This window comes from Boleophthalmus pectinirostris, unplaced genomic scaffold, assembly GCF_026225935.1.
Source record: "Boleophthalmus pectinirostris isolate CB_2022bp ecotype Guang Dong unplaced genomic scaffold, ASM2622593v1 HiC_scaffold_1, whole genome shotgun sequence".
In the NCBI taxonomy this organism is placed as follows: domain Eukaryota; kingdom Metazoa; phylum Chordata; class Actinopteri; order Gobiiformes; family Gobiidae; genus Boleophthalmus; species Boleophthalmus pectinirostris.
The window spans coordinates 24,467,214-24,494,136 of NW_026570970.1; the positions used below are offsets into that span (position 1 = coordinate 24,467,214).

Genomic DNA, 26,923 nt, shown 5'->3' on the forward strand with positions numbered 1-26,923 from the left:
GGTCGCACAGAGAATACCACAGCAAAGCACAAAGAACCAGAAAAATCTTTGTCATGAACATTGAGAATGTGAAAGAACATATATACCCATCTTGAAAGCAGTTGGCCATTATCTTATTCATTCAAACATATGTCTAGTCTAGTACACTGATTAAACTGACAATATTGATACAAAATGTTTATAAGTGTACTAATTTGGTCCTTGTTTTGATTTAGTTTTATTCACTGTTAATTAAAGAGGGATTGTTTGATTTATTTCTTGTTTAATTACCCGGTAATGTTCACTGTCTACACTTCAAAATATTTCTGGCAGTTGGGAATGACAAATTTGAAAATCACAGATTTTAAGAGCCTGCACCAGCCAGCTTTTACATAATTCCAGTTAAGGGAAGTGTTTTTACTCCACACAATGCACTGAATAAGCAGCTGTTTGTGAAAAAGAGACTGAATGTTATAGCCAGTACATTTTTAAAAAAGCATTGTGATTTCAGACTTTCAAACTTTCAGTTTCTCTGTTATAGTTCAACATCAGAGTGGTTGGGGCTGATGATTTAAAATCAGGTTCAGTGGTATATCTGTCTCTAACGCAGTTCTTTCCATCTTTATTTTTAGAATGGATTTTGCCAACTGGACTGAGGGAGAATACTCCACAAGCACCAGTGGATATGAATCCCTGGAGACCCCCATTGTCCCCACCAGTAAGATCCTGCTGACCATCACCCTCTCCATACTGGCTATCCTGACCACCTTCTTCAACTGCCTGGTTATCACCGCTATCGGCGTGACCCGCAAGCTCCACCACCCCGCCAACTACCTCATCTGCTCCTTGGCCGTGACAGACCTGTTCGTGGCAGTTCTCGTCATGCCCTTCAGTATAATGTACATTCAGAAGGAGCGCTGGGTCATGGGTCAGGCGGTGTGCACAATTTGGTTAAGTGTGGACATCACCTGTTGCACATGTTCGATCCTACACCTAGCTGCCATTGCTATTGACCGATACAGGGCAATTACGGATGCGGTGGAGTATTCTCGCAAACGCACTGGTGCACGAGCTGGAGCTATGGTGGCTGTGGTTTGGCTTTTGTCCATTCTCATATCTCTTCCTCCGATTTTGTGGCGTTACTACAGTGGAGATGCAGAGCACGAAGATCAGTGCATAATCACGCATCACCACATTACATTTACATTGTACACAACGTTCGGAGCCTTCTACATACCTTTGCTGCTGATACTGATACTGTACTATAAGATCTACCGTGCCGCCCAGACCTTATATATGAGAAGGGAAGCTAGCAGGGCAAGTCGGCACTCATGCATGACCAATGGAAGCATGATACCTTCCACTTATCCAGCAGGAGAGGGCGCCGGAGAGGTAGGAGCCCAAAGCCCGGAGCCGATAAGCCCAGCGGAAAAGTCTATCTCTGAACCATCGACAGAAGAACCACCAAGAGTGCGAGTTTCTGTAAAGGCTTCCCATTTCAAATCTCGCCGGCTTGAATCACGAAGCGAATCCAGGAACGAGTCAAGGAGGAGCCAGTTATCCCAAGGACCAAGGATCTCTGGAGCGAGGGAGCGCAAGGCAGCGTCCACGCTAGGTTTGATAATCGGCGCTTTTGTGATTTGCTGGTTGCCGTTCTTCGTCAAGGAGGTGGTTGTCAACACGTGCGGATCGTGCACTGTTTCGATGGAGATGGAGGCGTTTTTGACATGGCTGGGTTACATCAATTCACTGATCAATCCTCTCATCTACACCATCTTCAACGAGGACTTCAAAAAGGCTTTCCAAAGACTTATTAGGTGCAGCCATTATCTCTGATGGTTACAATTATGCATGGTCATATACGCTATACAATTTTCCTCGAGAAGGGACCACTCGCAAGGACAGACTAATAGCAAGATGGGCACAAATTATCGGTTGAATCATTTCTGAGAGAGTATGATCTCATAAAGGAGAGGACTGACGCCCATTTCTGGACACTTGAACAGCCCAAATGGCATCAGCTCCACACTAGCCAATCCAAGACCTTCTATTAATAGAATAGCCTGATCTCCTTGATGTTAATTGCTGTGTGTTGTGGCACACCGACATGTTGGTTTTTAGAAAATGGGGCCATGGATGACCTTTTCTGAGGTCTGCTTTCTGAGCTTTTGCCATCAGCCCCATTTTAAGTCTTGAAATAACTAAAACCAATACATCTGACCCCAATTTATGTATACCACACTGCTGAATACAGGACATCTGTAAAATACACCACAATAGAACAGAATGTGAGGATGGGTGCAATATTTCAAATAACTGTCAGTATGATGGTTAATAATGTTCAATTTGGTTTTGCCACAAACATATTTTTTCAGTACATGTCGATTTTATTTTACCGGTTTAATATTTTTTTCACATTAAATCTAAAATTTTATTAAAACTTTTTAAAGTGCCAAGTGTTTTGTGCCAAGAAATATTGTTCTTACTGTGCATCTACACATTCTACATTATGACATAAAACTCATCTGTCTCCACAGAGAATGTTCCACTTTTTTTTTCTATTTCCATGAAATCATACAGCTGACATGATAGCTCCAGAAAATTACACGGTGTTGCTTTAAAATTAATGGGACTGACCAATGTTACAAGATTAAAAAAAAAAAGAGCCAATGTAATGAGTCCTTTTATATAACTTAAGTATTGATTTTTGCAATATCATTATTGTTGAATAAGCTTTAAAATTTAATATATTGATTTATCTTGAAGCCATTGAGTAACCATCCCTCACATCTTCTCCTATCAGCATTAATGACTGTGAGAGCCACCAGTGAGAGGTCCTCATTACACCACTCCTACTCATGTACTTGGAATAGAACTACTATTTCTTTACTGCCTCCAAGAGGGCACATAAATGTTGATGAAAACATTGTGGCTGAGTCAAGTGTGAGGGTGTTTCTCTACAGGGAGATGAAGAGTGACATTTATACTGTGTACATCTTTGACAGATATGGCCAGTATTTGTACACTGTTGTTTTTTTTTTTTGTTTTGTTTTTTTTGTCTTTCTCCTGTTCGAATAATCAGTAATAAACAATTCGCACTTAAAGGCGGCCCTAGTGTTTCTTCACTTTGTCTTATTTTGACTTCCTATAAAAAACACATGGATTGCACTCTACGTAGAAAAAAACAATCTGGAATCTGGAGAGGCATCAGCCTCCCTCTATCTTCTTCCAAATGTCAGCATCATCTTGGTATCTTGGCACACTCTTGTGGACTAAAAGTGTACTACAGCTTCAACAGATCAGAGTAAAAATCATGAAGGACTAACATCACTATGGTTGAGAAATTGTAATTAAGACAGTTGTCTTAAAACTGAACCCTCACGCTCTCCTCGGGGTCACACTGACCTGAAGAAATGTTTTTGTCCTTCCCGCTCTCTTGGGGCGAGTCAATCAGACCCAAAACATTATTTTCAAATAAATTCTCGCCAGGCGTCTGATTGACCCGCCCCAAGAGAGGGGGGGAAAAAAATCTTCGGGTCAATGTGACCCCGAGTAGAGGGTGAGGGTTAAATACATGTTAAAGGGGGAAATTATCATCTTCCCCCACATATTTAGTCAGATTATTTTTAGTCTTATTATTAATTTGCTTTGTTTGATTAATTTCTACATTTCTGAAGCCTCGTAAAGACAGATCATAAAATCAATAGCCTAGCCGTTTCTTTCACACTGCAAGTCGAATCAGAGTTTTGCCCAAATGTGACGTGTTGTTTTCATGTCATTGTAAATAGGGCAGATGTAATGTTTTCAAATGTGAACCAGCCCACTTTCATATGTGGAAATAAATCAGATTCGACAGATCTTTTGTAGTGTGAACATGCAAGTCACGTTTATATAACTTTTATAGCTCTGAAATGTAGCAAGTGCCACATTTTCACTGAAAAAGACGGAAATAAAACGTTTAGCCTCTTAAGGCCTTATTCTCGAAATTACCAATGTATGATATTTTAAGGTATTTAACAAGAAAAGCCTGCCAGACAACAGTAGTGGAGCTAGTGTAAGTATAGTGAGGTTTTAATGGTACTTGTTATTTCGGGAAGAAAGTATGACAAGACAAAACAAGAAATTTTACCTATTGGTAAAAGAAAAGTAGGCTATATACATTTCTGATTAGTACAGCCTACTGAAAAATGATGCTCACTCACTGGTCTTTCTCATAAAAAAACAGCCCGACTCCAGCCCTGTTCTCATCTGCACACCAAGACACTTCAGGTCTATGGCTCACACATGAAATTTGATTTGAATCACATTTTATTTGACACTGCAGTGGGAACTGTCCCTCCAAAATATCAGATTTGGGAAACAATCTGAAAAATCTGTAAATCCATTTGCTATAATAATGTAATATTTTCTTTAGTATCCTGTTTTTTCCCCCATCCTAGATCCATGGTACGTCCAGGATGAGATAACGTCCCTTTAACTTTATTTGCACCACCCTCCACTAGGTGGCGCTGTACTTTGCGTTAAAAACCAATAACTTAAAAGACTACGCCAGGGCATCGGTTAAAGTATTTGCTAAATATAAAATGAACACATTCGCGCAGTAGGCTTGACTGGTGCACTTATTTCATGCACCCTATGTAGTAGGTTTGACTAATGGTGTTATGAGCCCAGTGGCCTAAATATACACATTTATTTTTCACTCGGAAAATATCAAATTTTCAAAGCATTCGCATTGATTCACACATTTAAATGTTTAATACACACGCTATACATATTTGTAAATCCAAACAAATCAATACACATTCAAACCTTTAGCTAACTGTTGTAAATTTACAACTCTAAGTTCTGTGGTTGCCATGTTGGCAGTTTCAGTTCTGCATTGAAAGGGGGATAATCCTCGTTCTACTTGGCAACTTGGACTATGCGCCTGATTCCGAGTCCAGTATGGCGGACAGCGAGAGTGATGTGGAGACAGACGGGCTTGATTTAGCCCTAGAAACGCTGTGTACCACACACTGTACAGACGAGGCGTCTCTCAACAGTAAAGCGTACTGTTCTGCGTTTTGTAAGGTACGACAGTTTCACTTTCCTCAGACTTTGAGCGGAACGGAGCTGTGTTTATAGCGCCATGCTAATGCTAGCCGCTCGTCTAGCTGTCCTCTGTTGTATTGTTTTAACCAAACCCTTTTTGGATTGTGCTTTACTGTGGTGCAGGTGGAACATTATAACACGTTTATCCCTTTTGGTTCATTCTAAGAGGGCTGTATTTGCATTTCTGATCTCCCTGATATATTCTAGTACACCACTTTAGCCGGGTGGCTATATGTAACCATTAATTTATTAAGCACCTGTCTACTAAGCTAATCGTTTATTCCAATAGTATAGATATTTAGTTTTATTCTCCTCCAACTATAACCAATTTGTATTATAAACAACTTAAGTTATACAAACGCAAAGCATATTTTTGACAGCTTTTTGTCTGGTGTGGATGCATGATGACCCAACCTGCTGTTCGAGGTGCACTGTACTAGTTTCGGTATTGCTCGTCTTTACGGGGGTAACTAGAGTTAGTTATAGATGTAATGATAAAGATACTAATGGTATAAGCACAATTGACAAACAGCAGCCAATGTGGCAGGTTATATTGCTTCTTTGTAATTTTATAATTCATTATTATAATCTTATAATTGGTCGCTGGTTTTGTATTTTAATGCAGATTTTCTTCTGTATTTTCACAGCTGGTTGAAGAATACACTGGACAATGGCATGTTCCCCTCCCTCAGCTCAAAGTACTCCGGACCGCTCTCTGCAGTTTCACCAAAGCCACTGCTGTCTTCCCTGATGACTGCCAACACATTCACTATGTCCTTAGCAGTCTGGCTTTGTAAGTACTAATTTGAGTGAATCGATGATGAATTTGTTGGCTAATACAACTGTGTGTGTCTGACTGGTTCTCATGTTGTTCTACAGGAGCTTCTTTGAATTGTTGCTGTTTTTCAGCAAAGAAGAATATGGGGAGCAGCCTCTAAAAGATATTTTTGATTCTTTTCTGGTAACAAAAGATAATGTCTACATTTATATTACTTTGATCTAATCTTTGCAAATCATTATTTACAAAAATAATTGTTTGTAGGAATGCCACTCTCAACTTTTGAGACACAGAAATATTTACCTACACCATGTCAAGTTGACTCTCAAGTCTGGGGGCCCATGGGAGAATCCTGTACTACAGAGAATCCTAAAGGAAGCAGACATACTACAAAAAGAGGGTTGGATTATTGTTTTAGAAGTAAGATGATGGTCTTGTAGATTCCACTATTAACCTTTTTTTTTTCTTGTCATGCAGTTGAGGAGTACTTGAGCTCAGAGCTGCCCATACTCCTTGAGCTGCGAGTTCGGTATTTGCAGGCCTGTGAGCGTTTACAGGAAGCGATGGCACTTTGTAAGTGCTGCCTGGAAAATCAGGATATGGGAAAACATTTATTCTTCCATCAGGCCTACCTGACTTGCCTCTACAAGTCATCGCTGCATGAACACCTTCTCAAAGAGGTCAGTCTGAATAGTGAAACAAGCCTTTCTTTCGAAAGTATCTTGCAAAATGTGCTTTTTTTATGTTCAGGTGGCAGAAATTGATGGGCGTGACGCTGTAGAGATCATCTGTAACACAGAGAGTGTTGAAAAAGACGAGCTCCTGCTGTCACTCTGTAAGACTTTTCTTAGTCAGCAGCTACACAATGGAGACATGTACTACATTTGGTGAGTTATAAAGCACAAATGTAAAATTAGACTTGTTTTTAGGATTTCCACAGTTGGATAAAATATGTGTTATTTATTTTTCTTGCAGGGACCTGGTGTTCATTTGGAGCAGATTGTACCTCAGAGCTCATCCCTCAAGACACGAGTTTATCTCCGAGTGTTTGAAGTTGTCGTTTTCTGCAACTAATGTCAGAGCCATCTTCCCTTTTATCAAACTGGTTCATACAGAGGTAAGCCATGGCATGATGCTGAATATATTTATTAGATTGACATTTAATGTAATAATTGTTATTGATATTTTCTAATGAATTTGAATGTTGCATTTGTATCTTGAAGCTCGGTGAGGAGGGGATTCAGGTGTGCGTGGAGCTGTGTGCCAGGGCGCTGCAGTTGTGCGACCTCCGCTCTGATGCAGTAACACGGTCTCTGGTGTGTAAGACTATTGCCTTCCTGCTGCCACACGACCTGGAGATGTGCCGAGCCTGTGCCCTTCTGGTGTTCTGTCAGGAGCGCAGTCTGGAGGCCTACCGCACTGTCTGCTCTTTGTACAAGCATCCTGATGATGAGCTGCACCCTCACAACAGCCCTCTCAGGACCTGCATACGCTTCCATATTCTACAGGTGAGTGGTATTTTTGATTCTTGCCATGAATTAACAGCTCAGTTGCCCACTAATTCAAGGATTGAAGGTTCACTCCCAGCTTCCACTATGGCATGCTTATAATTGTGTACTTGGGCCTTATGCATGCGTGACTGGGTTATGGTTCCTTGATGTAAAATGCCTTGAGTTTCCAGTGGAGATAGACTATCAGAATATAACTTTTGACCTTTTATTTTGTTTACCATAACAAGAACCCTGCTTTTGAAATTCCTCTGAAAAGTGTTGGAAAGAATGGCCTGCTTGTTGATGCTGAATTCCTTTTTGATATTTGCATCTTTGTCTTAAACTAAGTTTATCAGATCAATCATGTGACCATTCTTGTATTTTACTCCTCAGAAACTAAAGGAGCATTTGTGTTTTGACCCTGAGTTTTGGAACCTTCTGACTCTGAGGACGCACTGCTTGGAGTTGATCAGTGACAAAGCCATGCAGGCGGCTGTCCTGAATGAAATCGAAGAAGAGGAGAAATATTGTGCAGCTCAGGCAGTTTACAACTGTGCTGACGAACTTCAAGTAGTAGAACTAGAATCTCTCAAACCTTCTGCGTGTAATAGAAATGTGAATGGCCCAAAGGAGAACCCAGACAGTGAGAAAGTTAAACCTCTGACCCAAACAGAAAATGTACCAAAGAGAAGACGAGGGAGGAGACGAAAAGATGAAATGAAGAAAGAGACAGAGAAAGTGGTCAACGAGGTTAATACAGAAGATGATCCAGAGGTTGTTTATAACATTAAACCCAATTATTCAAGCAAATCTGACTCGTATTCACTCAGACACAACCACAAAAATAGAGAAAACGCTGCGCCTGTTAAATTTCCATTAAACCGTAAACGAGAGTACTTGACCAGGTGCGTGAAGAGCCAGCTCCTGACGCGAAAAGGACACAAAAAGTGGCTACAGGGTGTTCAAACTCTTGACCGTGAAGAGTATTTAAAAGTCAAAAAGATCATGTACAAAGGCAAGAAACGAGGAAGGAAACCATTTTATAGACTTGAGCTAAGTTATCCTGACAATGAAATTCAGCTTGTAATTGAAATGCAATCTAAGGACAGTATAATAGCTACTTCTGAAGAGGAAGGCATTGAGTCCATAAATGATATAGCAGAGGACTCTCAAACAGTGCCAGTAACCAGTCCTCCTAAAGAAGCCGACTCTGCTCTTGTCCCAGCTGTAGAGGGGGATCCTGAGCTGGATGGACCGCTGTATGAACTGATGGATTCTGCCGTAGAGGTTTTTCATAATTACTGCCTCAATTCTGACACAGCTGAGGATGAGGAAGAACAATCAAACGAGACAATAAAGTCTGCAAAATCTAAAGATAGCACAAAGTCAAAAGATCCCATTAAAGACAAACCCAAGGAGTTAGTTGAAGCACCAAAACAGCCCAATGGATCTGAAGAAGCAAAGCCATCAGTGGATACAGAAGAGGCAAAGTCTGATCAGGAGGTAGGCTCACACTCATTGGCCATTGGCAGTTATAATTCATTTTAAGGTGCGCTATCTACTTTTTCTGCTGGGGTTTTGCCTTGTGCTTCTCTCAGTGGAGATTTTATTGTTTTGCCTGGAATGTTCCACAGCTTGTCTACATATAAGAGAAAATGTAATACTAAACCTTTCAACATTTGAGCAAAGCAATAACCTTAACATAGAGAGAAGCAGGGAGTGGACCCTCCACTTTATAGAGAACTGTTTTTATTTGCACCATGACAATTAATACAAATTAATGAATACATTTATGAAGTTATAGCTAAGACATTTAATGAATTGTGTAAGGTTCATCAGTTGTTGCCATGTTTTAGTCTTCTACTCTAAATTAATAATCATTTCAAGAAGTACATTTGTTTAGTCGCTTTAAGTTGACTGATTTCTTCTTGTTTCAGGTAAAAGGGAAGAGCATATGGCAGGAGAAATTATTACGGACACAGAAATACAGCCACATCATTCACTCGTGTAAATTCTGCAACAAAACCTACAGGGGCCTGAATGTGATGAGACATGCCCTCTCGCACCTGAAGAAGAAACGTAAACATTGTATCCTGTGTGGCCAACGCTTTAGGGAGTTCTCTGTGGCAAGCAAGCACATCCAAGAACATATAGAAGAAATGAGCAAACAAAAACCTGGTGGTGACAATAAAACTGGTGAAGATAGCAAAACAAATGAGACCAATGAAGAAAATCATGTTGGCAAACCAAGCAACAATAACAACACTGACGAGAAAAAGGCAGTGCCAGACAGCGGCACATCTCAGCAGACCCCTACAGCCAATGGTACAGAAACTCCAAGCCCACCCATACCTTTTGATGATAACCCAAAAGAAGATGAAAACCTAAAACCATCTGAAACCAAGGAGCCCAGATCCACTACCAAACCAAAACCTTGCCGATTCAAATTCACTGAGCTAAAAAGAGAGGAGCGGATTGCGAGACACGTTCTCAATCTCTTTAAAAAGCGATACGTGTTCAGCAAATTTAACCAGAATGCTATACCTCGTGACTTCGTATTGAGTGAGGAGCAGGTGGTGATTGATGGAGATTTGGTGATACTGAAAAATGTGCCCATGCGTCAGGAAGGATTGAATTGCGAAAATGAAAAAATGGATGCATCAACTGAGAAAGAGGACCAAGGAGAAGAGGCTGAAAACATGTCTGAGAAAGATGAAGAAAGAAAAGGGGATAGTGCAGAGGAGACCAAAAAGGAGGGAGCGAAGAAAGAGGAGGATGGTGCCGTGGAGGGCAAAGAGGCAGAGATGGAAGCACAGTTTGTCAGTAAAGACCTTGTGTATTACTTGTGTCCTGGCGAGGGATGTGACAAAGTGTTCTACAAGATCGGCCACACCATGACAAGACACGCTATGAAGTACCACCTGAGTGAGGAGAAGATTCAGGAGGTCATCTTCAAATGGTCCAAACAAAAGTGCATTCTTTGCCACAGGTAAATTTTCCCATGTGCTTGGTTCATGTTTATTTGGAGAACATATTACTAGGTCAAAATGCACAGACTGGAACAGGTTTGGTGGAAGAGTGCTAGTTAAATTCAAATCAACTATATCCGAAGTTAGGTTCATTATTATACCATTTAGGAGTCTCTGTAAGATTAGATAATCATTTATTGTCCCTCATGGGAGAAATTTGTCATGGGGCTCACATGGTTTAACACAAAGAAAAGACAACATGACAACATAAGCCCAACAGACATCCACCTTTGAACATAAATAAGAGATACAGGAAAGCCCTTTAAAGCCTTATGTTTTATTCGAAATTGCACATTCTTTAACCCTACGTGTAGTTCCGGCAAGAAGTGCCTCCATTGACACTTATCTATGATTTACTTTTATTTTTAATGTGTTATTTATTTATTTATTTTTTAAATATGCTCACACGTTTGTATTGGCATGCTTTCGGTTTTGCCCATGAACCTAAAACATTTACAGTTGACCCCTGATATGTACCATAATTCAGACCTAGTACACAAACATTAAGAGCAGTAAAGATGTATCTGTAGAAGGATCCACAGTGAGATAGTGTTGGTCCTTTGGTTACAAAGATTGATGGATTTATACAAAATAAAAATATGTAGATTTCTTTGACAAAGTATCCACTATTATGAAGAATAATAATTAATTCAATTAAAATGAATTCTTGAAATCAGCAGATTGTGTTAGATTAAAATAATGTGTTTATCCAGTCTCAACTAAAACGTCTTGCCAAATGTGCTCTTTATTCCAGGCAGTTCAATCTTCTCCCACACTTCAAGGGCCACCTGAAGCTTCACCTGGAGCACCCTCAGTACTTCTGTTACCACCAGAGCTGCGGGCGGCGCTTTGAGTCCTTCCAGGAACTGAGAAACCACGAGGCCCAGCACACGCCACTCAGACCCCAATGCATGTACACGGCCTGCGAGAACGTCTTTAACAACATGTTTGGTCTGAGCGACCACGAGTGGAGACACTACATCCCCACACCTTTGAAAAGTGACTTAGAAACTGGCACCAACAAAGGCAAGCGCCACAGCGAGGAAGCCCCTTGGAAGCAGAGGGTCAAAGTTGAAGAGTTGTGGCTACAGAATAAAAATACCCCAAGAGAGGAAATCAACTTGAAACAGTTTGATAGAGAATTAAATGATTCAAAGAGTAATGATGATTCAGAAACTTGGAATGATGAGACCAGTGCTAAAACTGTTAATGGATATTATGAACAAACAGACCCACTGTCCCATACTCAAAAACAAGCTTCTTCAAAACAAAAAGCACCACCAGAACCGGACCCTATAAATGTCAAAAACCGCATGGAGGACACTACCATAGCAAGCGTGTGTGAAACAAGTGGCCCAGAGGTTCCTCTAATTGAGGAACACAAAACATTTAAACCCAACGATCCTGCATATAAGCCCTTGTTCAAAGCCCCTCTTCTACGACCCCCTCCATCCATGTACATGACCGAATCAGAGCTGTCGATGCGTAAGAGGAAAATGGAACAGACTGCCTCTGCTCCTGTTGTAAAGAAGATCCTGACTTGGAACCAGCGCAAAAAGGAATCTGCTGTCACAGATGCGCCCAAACAAAAGCTTGAACCAGAGCCCAAGATTAGGCACCGCTGTGAAAAATGTCTGTCGTTTTTTGGTTCTCCTGAAGAATTAAAGAAACACAAATCGCTCAACACCTGCTCTGCACTTTTTGGTTTTGACTCAGACGATGAAAGTAAGTAAATGCTGTTATGATATCATTTTTACAGTCTATAGGAAACTAATATTTTTTATTATGTTATCTTTTTAGGTTGATGAGAACTGAAGCATTGAATGAGGTGGTTCTTGCACTCTTCACACTACCCATTGGTTGGCTGCATTGTTTTTCTTTATACAAATGGAATAGTGTGTTAAAATACCTTTTTATTTTTGTTTTATATGTGAAGCTGTGGTGTTTCTACTGCTTCATCAAAGAAATTATTTCTGTAAATGAATTCTCTGAACAGTTTGACAACTTTTACATAGTTATTCTCAAGAAACCTCACAAAAAATACTTAATTTTTGCAGTGTTTTGCATTGAAAATTGTATGTATGAACTAAATGATCAGTACTTTAAACTGATTGTATGAGCTTGATTTGTAACTTTTACCAATTGGCACCTGATGAATTACTGAACTGTGCAAGTTGCAATAATGATATTTTTATTTTGTTGGTGATTTCAGCAAGTCTCCTGGTGAGCTTACATTCTGCATGGTTATTTTTTGTAGTCTTCCAGCATCATGGTAATCCATAAGAAGTAGTAGCAAAATATGACTTACCAATTCTACACACATGTAAAAAGTATTCACATTTTAAGCCAGTTATGACAGGAAAGGTTGTCTTTATTTTTTCTAACTTGTGTACAGCTAAAACCAAATCACATAATTATTAGTGCCATAACCGAATCAGTGTTCAATGTTTTTAACATTTATGTAAAGGGTTCAATAAGGTTGTACCCTTTGGTACAACCTTATTGATTATTTGGTTGATTATTTGTTTATAGTAGTATATAGGACATGACTTGACTTATATAATGATAAGTTTGGATTTTCTTTCTAAAGTTTTAGCTTGCATTGGTTATTTATTTATGTAAATATGTGAATAGACGGAATTTGTAAATCTGAAAATAGTCCATCTATTTTTCTTTAAAAAAGGTTGGATTTGTTTCAATAAACAAATGATGAACATTTGACATTAATTTATTTTCAGAAGCAGTTTAATAAAGGTAAGAAGTGTTATAAAGACAGTACAGTATTGATAATTTAATAATAAACATTGCATATTTCTATTCTGTCATATTGCTTGTGAAACAAGACAAGTGTAGTCAGAGGTGCTTAAGGTTTTTGCATCACATGCCTGGCACAGAACATTTTCAAACAACACAGTTAAACATGAAAATCATTTCTTTGCTACATTTTAAAAGTACTGAATAACTCGAGCATGAGCTTGTTTCTTTGAGCTAGAACTTTACTACTTAAATTGAATTGCCTTCTTATGGCAGATTAAGACGCACTCTGTTATTTGGTTATGCAATATCATGCAGCTCATGCATTCCAGCTGTGATGAAATGATGGACTTGAAACATGCATCATCAACTTTGTTTCCTCTTAGAAATCTATAATTTATCTAGTCTTAAAATTTTAAGTAACAGTAAGTAAGGCCAAGTTTATTTAAAAAGCTATCAGTATAAATGTATTTTTAAAAACTGTTTCAAACCATGCAAGTTCATTACAGGCAAATCCAGCTGTCCCCCCCCCCCCCCATAATTACCGGTACTTAAATTTGCCAGAGAACAGTAGCACTTATATTTTAGAAATGGAAGACCTTGAGTATGTAGTACCTTGAGTAAAATATTCAGTAGAAGAAAATACCATACATCTTCTTTTAAACTTTGAAAAGTTGATTTAATCTAAAGATAAATAATTATCATTGCCCAACATGCACCAAAGCAGAAACAACCTTCATGTTAATGTGTAGATTGCATTTAATGTTATGACTGCATTGTCAGAAGTGTAGCTGTTATTTCACTGGCTGTAAAATGGCTTCATAAGGCAAAGGCAGCATGCTAGAGGTCAAATGACTGCCTAAACTGCATGTCTAAAATGATCAGTAATGCCCCAAATGTACAATGAATAGCCTTTAAGACTCCTGAGTTGCTTGCTCTTTGTAAATGATAACACTTTTCATGTTGAAACAGAAATACACAGATAATGAGTCTCAAACAAAACAAACATGACTACAGTGCACTGGACAGTGATATTATTGCATACATATTTTCATGGTAGGGAACCATTTGATTTAATCTGAAGTGAGTAGACTCAACAGTGAGGCTAGGACAAAGGGCGGTGTGCAAAGCTGGCTGTGTGTGAGCGTGCTCAGTGGCTGCTGTTGCTGGTCCAGTCGTAGGGGAGGTAGCTCACTTTGGTCTTCCCCACGGACAGGATGTCCTGCAGGCTGGACTTCTTCGGAGAGTCGGCCATGTGCTCCAGCACCCAGTTCAGCAGCTACAAGACAAAGCAGACATGGTCAGTGAGAAAGCAACAAAAGTACAACACAAAATATCTTAGATCTAGTATCAAACCTGCCTTCTCATCTGTGCCTCCAAAGTCGGCCTTGTACCATTTAAAAATCTGACTGAGTCGAACTTCTTTCTTCCCAGAATCCACCACACAGGCATCATCGTTCTCTAAGAAGGCTTCTGCAGCGGTCCTGAGCTGGCTGTCAATGTCCTAATGACAAAACAGTACATTTGATTGTATTTTAGTGTTTTCTTTTCTGCATGTAAAAGACAGATGGAGAATAACTTGTACAGTTGTACCTGTGGGGTGTATGTTTTAATTGGTGGACAGCCCTTTGCGCCACAATTCAAGGCAAAATGAATGAGAGGCTCGACCTCTGGTAGTGCCATCTAGCAGATAAAAACAGAATTACACAATTACTTTTCATAAGAAAAGTTAGTACAATAATGTTATTGATGAATGTTATTAATGTGGCAAACCTGAAGTCGTGGGTCTGTTTTGGAGAAGGGTCTCCGTAGTTGTGCGATACCCTTTCCTGTTCCCCCTCAAAACCCCATTTTCAATGTCCTGAAGCGTGAATACCTCACCTCCAATCAAGTAGCTCACATAGTTGAAGAACTATGGCAAAAGATCAGTTTGAAAATGTGTATTCAAAAGTAATGAATGCAATAATAAATACAAACATAGAAAGTCTTACCTTGTATCTCTGCCACATGTTGGTGGGTGCTCCCAGGCGCAGAAAGCCGTGGATGACCAGTGCGTTGTAGATGTTGATGAAGAAGGCCAGCTTCTCCTCTCGGCTCAGAGACAGCAGCTCTACTCTCTGCAGCTGAATGGCCAGATCACAGTATCGCTCAAATGCAGGGTTAGCCGACATGCCTTTGTAGTCCACAAACTGAAAAACAACACAAACAGGATTTAAATCTATGTCCTTTTATGAATGAATAGAATGCTCCACAACTCCTCTCACTGACACAAAAAGATAGTCAGTGAACAAGAACAGTACCTTGCCATCAGCAGAGAGATGTTGAGAGAACAACTTCAGGATCAGATCCCGTAAAATCAGGGAAAGCTCAGCAGCTGAATGAGAATATGGCAGGTTATATTTAGTACAACATATCATAGCAGTAAGACAAAATGATTAAAATTAGTAAATTTTTCAGAAACTTTGTTAATTTTGACATAAATCAAGCTGGTAGAATTTGTAGCTTTAAGTTATTACAGGACAAGTGCAGCTTTGAAAAGTGAGAAAAATTACATATTTTAAACACAAACTGAAACACAATACATTTTTGCATATAGTTAACATAGTTGCCAACCATTAGAGGTGGGAGATATATCAAAAAATAGAACATCAAAATTTGAATATCAAGCATAAAATTATAATAACAAAAAAAGCTACAAAAGGAAAAACATTTACAATGTTATAACAATCACATTAGTTGTTGTAGCACAAGTCTGATGGATTACTGTAATACTATCAGAACATTGTCAATGGATAATCTGAAAAAAAAATTAAATATAGATTAATTTTGATCAACATCACCCACCTCTTTTGGATGCATGTATACAAGCAGACACATAAACCCATTCAGCATGTAACACTTTCAGCAGCACAACTTACAGGCAATGCACTGAACCAAAGTTCCCCAACAACCCAAGATTACACACCAAGCAGCAGCAGCATCACCAGAGTGGGTTAAAAAGCCGACCCCTGTTAGTTTGTTTCTAGGGTGTGTTGTTCTACCTGGTTCTGACCTACCCTGGATAGGACTGCAGGCTGCGGTTTGTCCTGCGTTGAGGGCAGAATGGGGGTCGTCCTCCAGTAACCTAAACAGAGTCCCTCCAAAACTGTCCTCTTGTTTTCCAGAGCAACACACACTCACCATGTACTTCTTCTCCAACAAAGCCTGCCCAGTGTTATATGCCTCTTCTCCAGCTAATACACAAAACAACATCAGCAGCCTTCTCAATGTATGTCTTCATGTTTGTAATCATTAAGTTATTAATAAAGGCTAGAGGGATTGTCATCATGGCAAACTTATGTAACCAACGTAAAGTTCAGATAGCCATGTTGTGAGTGACACATTATACTCAAGAAGATGTTTTCAAAATTCTGAGAAACAAATATCCTGACAGAGGCAGTATTACTACAAATATACCACAAATTTTTCAATTTAAACCCTATATTCCATTACTTTACAGGCTCTTTTTTTCTAGATTATATTCTTTTAGAATCTTCCTCCACTCACAAGATGGCTATCACATTTGGCACAGCAGTGGAACTCTTGAGCTCTGTAGCCTTTATTAATAGCCGATTGTTTGTAATAACCCAAAGAAAGTGCCCTAAACTTACCCATGCCCTTTTCCTTGTGCAGCCAATTAAGCAGCTGATCACCTGAGAAGCTCTTTTTGTGCACAGTCAGCCCCCTCCTGTGATTCCCGATCACACTGCCATGTTTGAAGTCCTCAACCAGGTTTGCCAACTCATCTCTCTCACACATAAAGTCTGGGAGCACAAGTATGCAATGCCAAGTACAAATACAACAAATTATATATGGTATGTTCTAGTAGAGTCTGAATTAACAAAGGACCATTGTGTTGTTACGGAATTTACTATCCCCTGTTTTGTGGAATAAAAGGACACTTCCTGTTAGAGCTGTGCAATTAATTAAACAAAAATTTCAATTATAACTCTATTGAATTGATAAAATATACAAAAATCAACATTAAAAACATTAAACATTACTAATAACATATATTACGTATATCATTTCTCTATAGGTTAATGTTGTTTTAAATCATTGTGATTTCATTTATGAGTCAAATTATGATCAGGCAGCCATACTTCCTATCATTGTTAACATTAGTGTGGTTAGTTCTGTGTAATGTTTAGTGTCACAGAACTGTTCTTCACTACCAGTTTCCTTGGTCAGCTTTACGCTTATCACACTTATCAATAGGCCCTAGCCAGACTGTCTCACAACTGGCCTTCTTAGTTATCAATATGTGACCTCATTCAAACCTCTTTATGTGGAAGGAAGCATAGGCACACTTGGATGGACAATACTATCACAATGAGTTGACTGTGCATGGCTCCAGGTCCTGTAATGATAAACTACTACCTCAGGTATCCAGAGTTAGTCTCTTTTACAGAGAGGGCAGCAATTTTACCCTAGTAATTGGAAGAAATTTAATATTGTAAAAATCCATGTTAAATTCATTAGAAAGTCAGAGGAAGGAGAATTAAGGCAGGCAGGATAAAAATGAATGGCATTTGATTTAAAATTTGAATTTTTAAAAAGCCAATAAAAACATATAATATAGTGTAATATCCATACATTTGTTGTTTTCATCAACACAGTAGACAAAATGTGGTTTATATTAGCTTTTTCCCCTGTAAGATATTATAAATCCTATTAATCTCATTTTAGACACTCAGTTGCACTAAACAGATGAGTGTAGACAGGTTGTGTTTGCTCAGATGAAGGCCTAATTCGCTGTGCCCTGGCGCTCTGGGCTTATCCAGATCAGGTTTCTGTATCAACTGACTCTGTCTCTGTGGCATTAGTGACTCTCAGCTCCCACTCTCACACCTGCTGCTCCAAAACCTCTCACTGCTGTCCACCTGCACCATTTCATCATCACTGCCTCTTCTTATCTCCACTTCAAACAAAGATGACTAAGCAACTCTACGCCCAACTACACACAGTATGTTACTACTGTTGAATGTGAAGGGAGGAATTTCATAATGAAGCACGGCAATAACAAGTGGACAAAAATGTTAATTCAGTTACCTCCATCAGACTCTGCAGCAGTATCTTCAGTAGGACTCTCCATAGGTAAAGGTGGAGCATCTATGGAAACTGGCTCGTTCATAACTAATTGAACCAACCTCTCCAGTTCTGTGGGATTCTGTTAAGTTTAAAATACAACATTATATACTCGTTTGTGTAATAGGTATGTTGAATATGCTGTACAATTCACATTTATATCTGTATTGTGGTTATTGTGGTTATGAGTTAATGCTGATAACAGCTAAATCTGAACTACAAAATGGATAGAATGACAATTCAATACATTTACAACTATTGTGTCATAACTTAAAGATAAGCTTTAGGGATGTAACAATAACCAAAATATTGTGATATTGTATTGTCAAAAGTCTCACAATAATATCGTGGGCTGTCACAATATATCAAATCACAAGTTCATTTGCTTAAATACATGGTTTTATAGTAGCAACAGTTTATGAACATCGGAAACTACATATCCCATGATTCACTTCAGTGCAGACAACATGAAGAAATATGTTTTTTACTTGAATTCTTGGGATTATGACAGAAATAATTCACACCAAAACCTTGTCAAGGTATTTTAAAAGCAAAAAAGTGTCCCATCTACAATTATACTAGCCTCTTCAAAAATATCGCAATAAATATCGTACCGTGAGATACATATCATGATAATATCATACCATGAGATTTGGATATCGTTACATCCCTTTAAAATATGATTAAATAAAGGTTACATTTCTCACAATTTTCTGCAGATCATCGTTCCCCCCGATATGGACACTGTTGAAAAATATCTGGGGGACAGTGGAGCGTCCGGTCAGTTCCTTCACCCTGGCCCTGAGCTCTGGATGTTTCCCCACATCTACATCACACACTGGAACACCCAGTCGCCCTAGGGTGGCTTTGGCCTGCACACAGTGAGGACAGCCCACGATAGAGTACACTGTCACCCGGCCCGGAGGACTGCTCTCCATCTCCTCCATCTGCAGATAGGATGAGAAAGTGAGAACAGAAACAGGAAAATAGTGACATATTGTGCACATTTTATCACATTAAATATTGCAGCCCAAACATAAATTAGAATAGTAGTTTGTAATTGTGTTTGGTGGTAAATTTGTTTAAAGAAAAGTGAAATCACCTATGAAGAAATGTTTGCATAATCTTTTGAAACTGCAGTTTGCACCAGAGACATTTCCGTATGACACATCTGTTGCAAAATATATGCCTACTTCTAATGCAACATTCAGGTTTTTATGTAAGATAACAGTACAATAAATGATTTCACTTGCTAATAAGTCTAAGATAATGACACTACAGGATTTGGATCAGTCATATTAGAATAGTATAGCATAACAGCACAACTTTGCTCCATATTAGTTAGCTATATGTATTGGCAGAAAGCTACTGAAATGAAAAGCCATTTTAGTAAAGAGGGAATGCCAGGTACTTATAATGTTACCTTATGGCGCGTCACTTTCTTGTAGCGTTTGCCAGTACGATATCAAATCGTACCACGCATTAAATATGCTTAAAACATATCCCGATGGTATAAAAATTATTACAGAAAACAACAGGAAAACACGAGCGTCTCTTCGGCTCTAAATAATCCACATTTGCTGCCCGTCACTGCGGCACTGTGCGTGTACAGAAGGCTAGCGCTGATTCGTTCACGGGCGGTACGTAAACAGAGTTCCTGCGTGCTATGCTTCCGTTGACAATTTACTGTGCTGTATTCCTCTAAATGTTCAATCCATGACAATTTAAATAGCTAATTGCACTTATGTTTTTTACGTATTGTATTACAAGTACACAGCTTGTGAAAAATACCTCCATAAGTGTATCTTAATTGATCCATGGTGTATCCCTGTGCTATGCGTCCGCGGAACTGTGTGTAGACGTGTGTTTCTGTACGACTCACTAGCCGGACGGACCATTATTAAACGGGGGACTGTTTACAAGTCGAAGCGTGAAAAATGACAGGACTATCCGTAACGGAGCGCACAGAATGTACCAAAATATTAAGACAAATGACACAATCAGACTTAATGTCACTTAGCGATACCGTCACAAATAAGATGATTGTTGTGGCGAGTAGTAAAGGTACGATTTCCCTGAAATATTACCTTTTTATTCTCTTCATATGAATGCGGAAGACAATTAATGGGTGTGCTGCTTAAATTGTGCCAGATTATAATAACATGCTGAAAAGGAAAACTTTGCGAGTTTATAACGTTGTTGTTACATTTTGTAGAGGCAATGGAAACTGTTTTATCTTTCACCAAATCTGCAGAAGAGCTCTTGAAGAGAAAGAAGGTGTATCGTGACCTGATATTTAAGTATCTTGCCAAAGAAGGGATCGCTATGCCTGCAACAAGTGAAAAACACGCACTTATCAAAAGGACCCTCGAACTTTGGTCATCTAAGAAGGTATGTTTACACTGAAAGGAATAATTTCGCACTAACAGAAAATATATTACCTATATAGCAAGAGATTGACTGTTACTTTTCTTATAGCTGAAAGAATCTCAAGGACAGCCCAGTGACAGCCGAGCCAGACAGCACACAGTGTTTGTAGACCCAGGCTTTGATCCTCAAATACTTGGTCAGCAGTTCTGTCAGTGGTTCTACGGTCTTTTGAACAGCCATAACCCGGCCCTGGGACAAGAGCATCAGGACTGGGGACCTCAGCACTTTTGGCCTGACGCTAAACTTCGTCTCCATGCCAGGTACGTACTTTGACAGGATGTACTGTCTTCTTGTGTATTTTGTAAATGGACTAAAATATACCTCTGGGTATTGAAGAATATACCCTACACTCAAATGTAACTACTGGAGATGTAGCTTGGACCAGTGTTGAAAATAACAACATCCTTCTGATGTTTTAAAACCTTTTTCCTAGAACATCTGAAGAACAGATGGAGGAGTTTGCTGGCGCAGATCTGGTCAGTCTTCGTCTTTTGGCCTTGACCCGAGAGGAGCTCTTGATTTTTAGTCCAAACTTGGAGACCAATGGTCTGAGAGCGCTGGCGTCGCCTCACGGCCTGGTGCTGGTGGCTGTGGCTGGGACCATCCACAGAGACAAGTCCTGTCTGGGAATATTTGAGCAAATATTTGGTCTTATTAAATCACCGGTGGACAACAACTGGAAAATAAAGTTTATCAACTTAAAAATCCGTGGACAGGATTCACTCAAAGACAAAGAGATGTCTGCTCCAACATTAAACTATAACTCCAGTGATTTACAACTTCTCTGTAGCTGATACAAATTCATAATTTTTATTTGTTATTTATTAGGTTTCATTTTCATCTGTTTTTATGCTATAGAACCTTACTTGCGCGCACTATTCATATATTTCTGTTTGGGAAATATGTCATAAAGCAAAAAATTTGGTTTTGGTGGCCTGTGCCTTATTGCACTTACTACACGGATGTTCTTGTAAATACTGTTACATAATAAAGATTATAAGTACTTCATCTATGAACATCAGTCTACTGTTTTTGTTTAAAATGTTTCATTGACAAAATGTTGAACTTCGTATGTATTCTAATTAAAGTTACTATGTTTTCATTTTCAAAATGTTATACTGAAAAATCAGCTTAAATATATGAATATGAGTATCATTCAGTTAGGCTTTTCACCAGTACTACTCTTTTGCTTTTGGGCAGAACAAATGTTTATTGTTTGCAGGAATAGATCATTTCTTATTTGGTTTTCTTTTTTTTATGTGATTTTGTAATATGCTAGCTTTATTAAAAAAAAAAAGAAAGAAAGAAAAACAAAGAGGGAAAAAGGAGAAATAATAAAAGGAAATAATGCTAGGCAATTTTCTGGAAATTGCTCAGCATAATTTCACAAATCAAGGTAGGCTCAACTGAATGTCTAAAATGGTAAAGCATTTTGTCAAATTAGAAAATGTCAATGGAAGTTAATTTCAAATGAAAAATACACTAATTAAAGTTTTATGTTCAGTACTTGAATAGACTATTAAATGCTTTAACTAATGATGACACTTATTCAGTTCTTCCATATGCAAAAAAAAAAAAAAGTTTCTTCTTATTAAAATCTGATTTTGGATTCTATTGAGTCATAGGGCATTATAAATGGCCTGCTGGGGCACTGAAAAAACTGCTTTGACTATGGTTTTTGTGGCAAATGTTACATGTGGGAAATTATTCTTGGCAGCCATTTCAAAGAGTCCTATAATAGTTAATATGTGCTGGTGCGGGTCGGAGCCACTAGGCCCAGTGTGCCATAGTTGTGGGGAGAGCCTAACCACTGCAGCCATTGATGTCAGCCTGTTCACCTTTCACTAAGAATAATGACAAGCTGCTCCCTTCTGTCTTTATGGCACTTGGCCTCTTTACATTTTTAATAGGTGGTTTGGCAGTGGCTTCTGCTCTGACGCACTACTTTCAAAAATACCACGTCTGGTGATGGTTTAGACTTTGGAGGCCTGTTTTCTCTAATGGTAAAGTGTTTTTTTTTTTATAAGGAAATGTGTGGAAAGTTTAGGCTCACATGTCTTGGAAACAGCTTATGGGTGGCAACCAGGAAATACAGTTTTAATTTTCCCACCTACAGTTAACCTAACAGCCACTTAGTTTGGTTTGTTATGGGCCCATTTTCACTGACTGACAATCAATCACTTATTTAATGCCAAACAATATTATAAATCATTCGTTGGATTTCTTTAACTAAGAAAGTAGACACATTTCCTATTAGGGCAGTATATTTCTAAGAATGGACTTTCTGAGTGCATTAGTTGTATAGACTACAGAAAATGTATTGGAATATTGGATTAATCTTAAATAATTATCAATTACATTTTCAGTGTATCTTTACTTCTAATTGATGATGAGTGATTAAGCCATCTCTCACCCAACTTCATCACTAGTAGTTGTGACAATAAACCCTAGCCATATAAAGGTACAGTTGTTTCTTATCAACAAATCTAATCATAACTGTCCTAAACATTAGACATTTTAACCTATACATAATTTTTTTATTGGTTGCCCAAATATATTGCACTTCCACATCAGCCTGTAGAGGGCAGACAAGCCACACAATTATAGGATGATTGACTTAAGATCCTGAGCCAAAGGAGAATTGGGAAAATCCTTTTAAGACTATTAAGTGAGAAAACGTTATCAATATCCGAATGCGGTCTGATGCTGCACTTCTAGCCATCCACTAAGAAAACTATAAATTTGTCCTCCATTAAAGTAATAGGTTTCCAAAAGAGAGATACATCCAAATGGTGTCTTTATAGGCACAAAAGCATGTTATTGAAGTAGCCTATGTCAGTAATTCATTTGTTCTTGTGAAGGTGTCAGAGACAGCAACTATCTGGGCCCAGTGGATTATAAAGAGCAGGATTTATGGACGGCAACAGTCAATCAATACGTAATAATATTTCTCCTGGTGGTAAAACTATACTGGAGTCTGAAGGAGAAGTGAATGAAAGTGTGACTGTTGGGTTCTTGAATTTGACCTGGAAGTGTTTCATTTGCCAAGAGCAGAAACTGGGGATTAACGCCTTTGTGGAATGGTGCTAAAACATAAACAGCTTTAGAGAAATGGGCTGGATTCTTGACAGTATGAACTTGGACAAAATGAGTCATGTGAGACTGGCCTATACCCTGACACAAGTGAGACAAATGAATGGACCTTTATGTGAATAATAGGCTAATATCCTCAATTCAGAACATTTGTGGCTGTGATAAATAGGTGTAGTGAAATAACTGGATCACTGAATTTCTTCAAATGTATATGTCCACTAATGTACATGCAAGACTGTAAGGGTGCATTTATTCACACTTCAGCACATCAAAACTGGGATTAAAACAGGACTAAGCCTCATATCTAATCCTTGACTAGACCAGAGCCAGACCAAATCCACATCAGGTCTAAAATTGGCTCAAGTTCTTATCACATGATGACAAAGAAACCAGGCTTTGAGTAAAGCATGATTAAAACTGAACAGTACTTTTGTGATCGATGACACAACTCTATGGACAAAAGGCTACTCTTCCTGACACTTATGAAGTCCAGTCATTGGAGATATTTATTTTGAAATCAAATTATTACTGAAATGCCCTGTCATGTCTTGGTAACCTTTATACAGTGATTACTTTATTTCTTAATATATTATTATACTATTTCTACATATATGAGATTAGGAAATGACTTGAAAATTCCTCATAATGCACTAATCTTTTACCTATATTTCCCAGTCAGTTATTCTGTTTGCCCAAGTAAACAGTATTGCATTTCCAGTTGTAGGCAACTATGCTTTGAAAAGGCATGAGAGAAGTTTGTTGTTTTAGTAAAGCTCTTGTTGGCACACTTATGTTCTGAGTGTCCCTACATCTGTTTGTTGGATAGTGGAAGCCCAGGCCCAGATAGATCCACTAAGTAGTTTCCTGGAAAGGTACATTGACTTAAGATGCCAGCAAATGGAAGTAATAACATTTACATTTCAAGGATATTACACAAGGACAAAGCAGGTTTAACAGCACACAGCCAGCCTCGAGGTCAGCTTTAACTACAAACTCATGTCTCCATTTTTATTTCAATTGACTTTTACCTCTTAATGGGAGTACACTTGACCACTTATGTTCTGGGATCATGGAAAACCTCTTCTTATTCTTAGGTGGATTCCCCTGATGTTAAAGGTAGGTAATGAGCTGTACTTTTCATCTAGTTAAAGCTTTTTGAATACTTTTTTACATCTAACGGTATTGCTATTGCGTCTTATATTTCTCTTTAGCTCATTTCACTTCAGTTTTTGACCACTCTCAAGACATTTTGGTTGTGAAATGGGGCACATTTTGAAATTACTTCAGCAGTGTAGTAGAGGATCAATATATTCTATTCTCTACTGCATCATAGTTTTGTATTTTGTATTTATTAGCAAAATGGCAATAACTTACAGCTCAATATGGAGGTGTTTCTTAATTAAGATAAGAAATACTTGTATTTACTTGAGGGACTTTCTGACATATATATTCACTTAGCCTGAACAAAAGTATGATTAAAGACTTAAATAGATTACTATTAATACTAATACTAATACTGATACTAATACTGATACTAATACTAATACTAATACTAATACTAATACTAATACCCATTACTAATACTAACCCATTTAATTAAAGTGGTAGTTAAGCCTGAGTAATGCTTTAAAATGGCTAATTTATGTTTAGGTACAATATGTTTTTCTTTTTACATCATCTTACATTTATTGTTATTTGTATATTTTTTCCTCTCTGATTATCCACATTGGCTGCAGTATCTTTTTCCAACAAATACTCTTACCAAAATGCTTGCTTGTGTAATTATTGGCTGTCTCTCTAACCCCGGTGTTCTTCTGTGGTTCTCTGATTGAAACATCCTCGGTTGGGTGTACACTTTATATCCACATATCTGCGCTTATGTATACAAACACATTGGTCCCAGCTGTGCTCAGAAGCAGCCCGTCGTTGTTTTTTATATTGACACTAAACTCCGCTGTCACTGTCTGGGATCTCTTCACTCAGACCTGGGCCTGTCTGAACAAGCTCCGCTCTCTGGGTACTCTCACGTTTCCTCTGTTTACATAACATAATGATGCATGTGTAAGGAGACACCAGTCAGGCCAACACAAACCACCGTCATGGCCGCCCCGTCCATTCATGTTCAGTGAGTGGTGATGTCAGCTCTCACATCTGCAGAGGTAGGCAGAACAGCAAATGAACATGTGCTCACTCAGGATGTAACTACTTTCAAATCATTTTACTCAAACTAAAGTGACAAGGTATGTTGTAAAGAAGAGCACTATGTAAACTTGAACATATAATTGCTTTGCCATGAATGTTCTACAGTATAGCCTTAAATTTAACCTTTAAATCAATCAGTAATGGATGAAGTACTCAATTTAGTTACTTAAGTAAAAGTACAGATACCAGAGCAAAGAAATACTAGTACTCAAGAAAAGGTAGAAGTAGATCACATGAAAAAATCTATTTAAGTAAAACTATTTAAGTACCTGTTTAAAAAATAAAACTTCAAATTTAGTGATTTTGATAAAGATTTGTGCTGAATTTTGTTGAAACAATAAAATTTAATCAATGCCCCCCACATTTGTAGTTTGTTTCCTCAAACTACAAATGTGTTAAAAAACCCTCAGCCTTTATAGGAAGTCTCAGACAATATATATAAAAAAAAAAACTTTTAGTTTTTAGTCCTGTTCAAAATGTAGTGGAGTAGAAAGAAGAAACACCTGCTCTCAAATGTAGCAAAGTAAAAGTATAAAGAATTCACTTTAAAATGTACTTAAGTAAAGTACAGATAAAAATGTATACTTAAGTACAGTACTTTACTTTTTTTACTACTTTCCTCACATTCCGTCACTGCTTTTTATCTCCATGGAGACAGACTGACGTGACCAGACCAAGATGGAGCCTAGATGTGGAGAGAAGTGAGCCAAGTCACAGTACAAACACAGGTTTTTCAAGATATACATTTAATATCTTACTGTTGAACATGCAGGCAAAGCATTAACTTTTTGGATTCTTTTTAACAACAATACAAACAAAACAAAAAGAACCCAAGAAGTTAATGTTCAAGAGAAGACAAAATTTAAGTTTTTGGATTATGCAGGCAAAGCAAATATCTATGGAAAGATGCGAAGCCCCCTCACCAGAAACGTTACATAGTGCACCTTTAA

The 26,923-nt window shown here is 38.3% G+C and overlaps 4 protein-coding genes across 4 annotated transcripts; 3 read left to right on the forward strand and 1 right to left on the reverse strand.

Annotated features, from left to right (window-relative positions):
• The first annotated feature begins 612 nt into the window (after positions 1–612).
• htr1fa (5-hydroxytryptamine (serotonin) receptor 1Fa) lies at positions 613–1,815 on the forward strand. Its single transcript, XM_020920268.2, has one exon. The coding sequence runs from the start codon at positions 613–615 to the stop codon at positions 1,813–1,815; it is 1,203 nt and encodes a 400-aa protein (XP_020775927.1).
• A 3,095-nt stretch (positions 1,816–4,910) lies between these two features.
• LOC110156084 (zinc finger protein 654) lies at positions 4,911–12,474 on the forward strand. The gene is made up of 12 exons (XM_055148263.1): positions 4,911–5,049; positions 5,718–5,863; positions 5,950–6,031; positions 6,113–6,248; positions 6,326–6,528; positions 6,599–6,735; positions 6,824–6,965; positions 7,072–7,356; positions 7,732–8,841; positions 9,276–10,327; positions 11,122–12,092; positions 12,168–12,474. Exons 1-12 carry the CDS (start codon positions 4,924–4,926, stop codon positions 12,170–12,172), a joined length of 4,395 nt encoding a protein of 1,464 aa, XP_055004238.1. The 5' UTR covers positions 4,911–4,923; the 3' UTR covers positions 12,173–12,474.
• A 1,388-nt stretch (positions 12,475–13,862) lies between these two features.
• zgc:152951 (uncharacterized protein LOC569013 homolog) lies at positions 13,863–19,899 on the reverse strand. Its single transcript, XM_020920335.2, is given in 12 exon segments — positions 13,863–14,400; positions 14,482–14,625; positions 14,715–14,804; positions 14,895–14,948; positions 14,950–15,033; positions 15,113–15,310; positions 15,422–15,495; positions 16,178–16,354; positions 16,772–16,924; positions 18,213–18,330; positions 18,956–19,195; positions 19,672–19,899. Coding segments are annotated over 11 exon segments (1,461 nt in total). The 5' UTR covers positions 19,672–19,899; the 3' UTR covers positions 13,863–14,271.
• Positions 19,900–20,124: 225 nt separating this feature from the next.
• cunh3orf38 (chromosome unknown C3orf38 homolog) lies at positions 20,125–21,694 on the forward strand. The gene is made up of 4 exons (XM_020920407.2): positions 20,125–20,312; positions 20,464–20,639; positions 20,727–20,938; positions 21,112–21,694. Exons 1-4 carry the CDS (start codon positions 20,186–20,188, stop codon positions 21,470–21,472), a joined length of 876 nt encoding a protein of 291 aa, XP_020776066.1. The 5' UTR covers positions 20,125–20,185; the 3' UTR covers positions 21,473–21,694.
• Positions 21,695–26,923: the final 5,229 nt, after the last annotated feature.

Bases quoted from the DNA above. Each gene is read 5' to 3' on its own strand.
- htr1fa (XM_020920268.2), top strand. From the start codon at position 613: ATGGATTTTGCCAACTGGACTGAGGGAGAATACTCCACAAGCACCAGT.
- LOC110156084 (XM_055148263.1), top strand. From the start codon at position 4,924: ATGGCGGACAGCGAGAGTGATGTGGAGACAGACGGGCTTGATTTAGCC. The intron at 6,529-6,598 runs GTCAGTCTGAAT...TTTTATGTTCAG, and splicing joins ATGAACACCTTCTCAAAGAG to GTGGCAGAAATTGATGGGCG. The intron at 6,736-6,823 runs GTGAGTTATAAA...TTTTTCTTGCAG, and splicing joins GGAGACATGTACTACATTTG to GGACCTGGTGTTCATTTGGA.
- cunh3orf38 (XM_020920407.2), top strand. From the start codon at position 20,186: ATGACAGGACTATCCGTAACGGAGCGCACAGAATGTACCAAAATATTA. The intron at 20,640-20,726 runs GTATGTTTACAC...CTTTTCTTATAG, and splicing joins AACTTTGGTCATCTAAGAAG to CTGAAAGAATCTCAAGGACA. The intron at 20,939-21,111 runs GTACGTACTTTG...CCTTTTTCCTAG, and splicing joins AAACTTCGTCTCCATGCCAG to AACATCTGAAGAACAGATGG.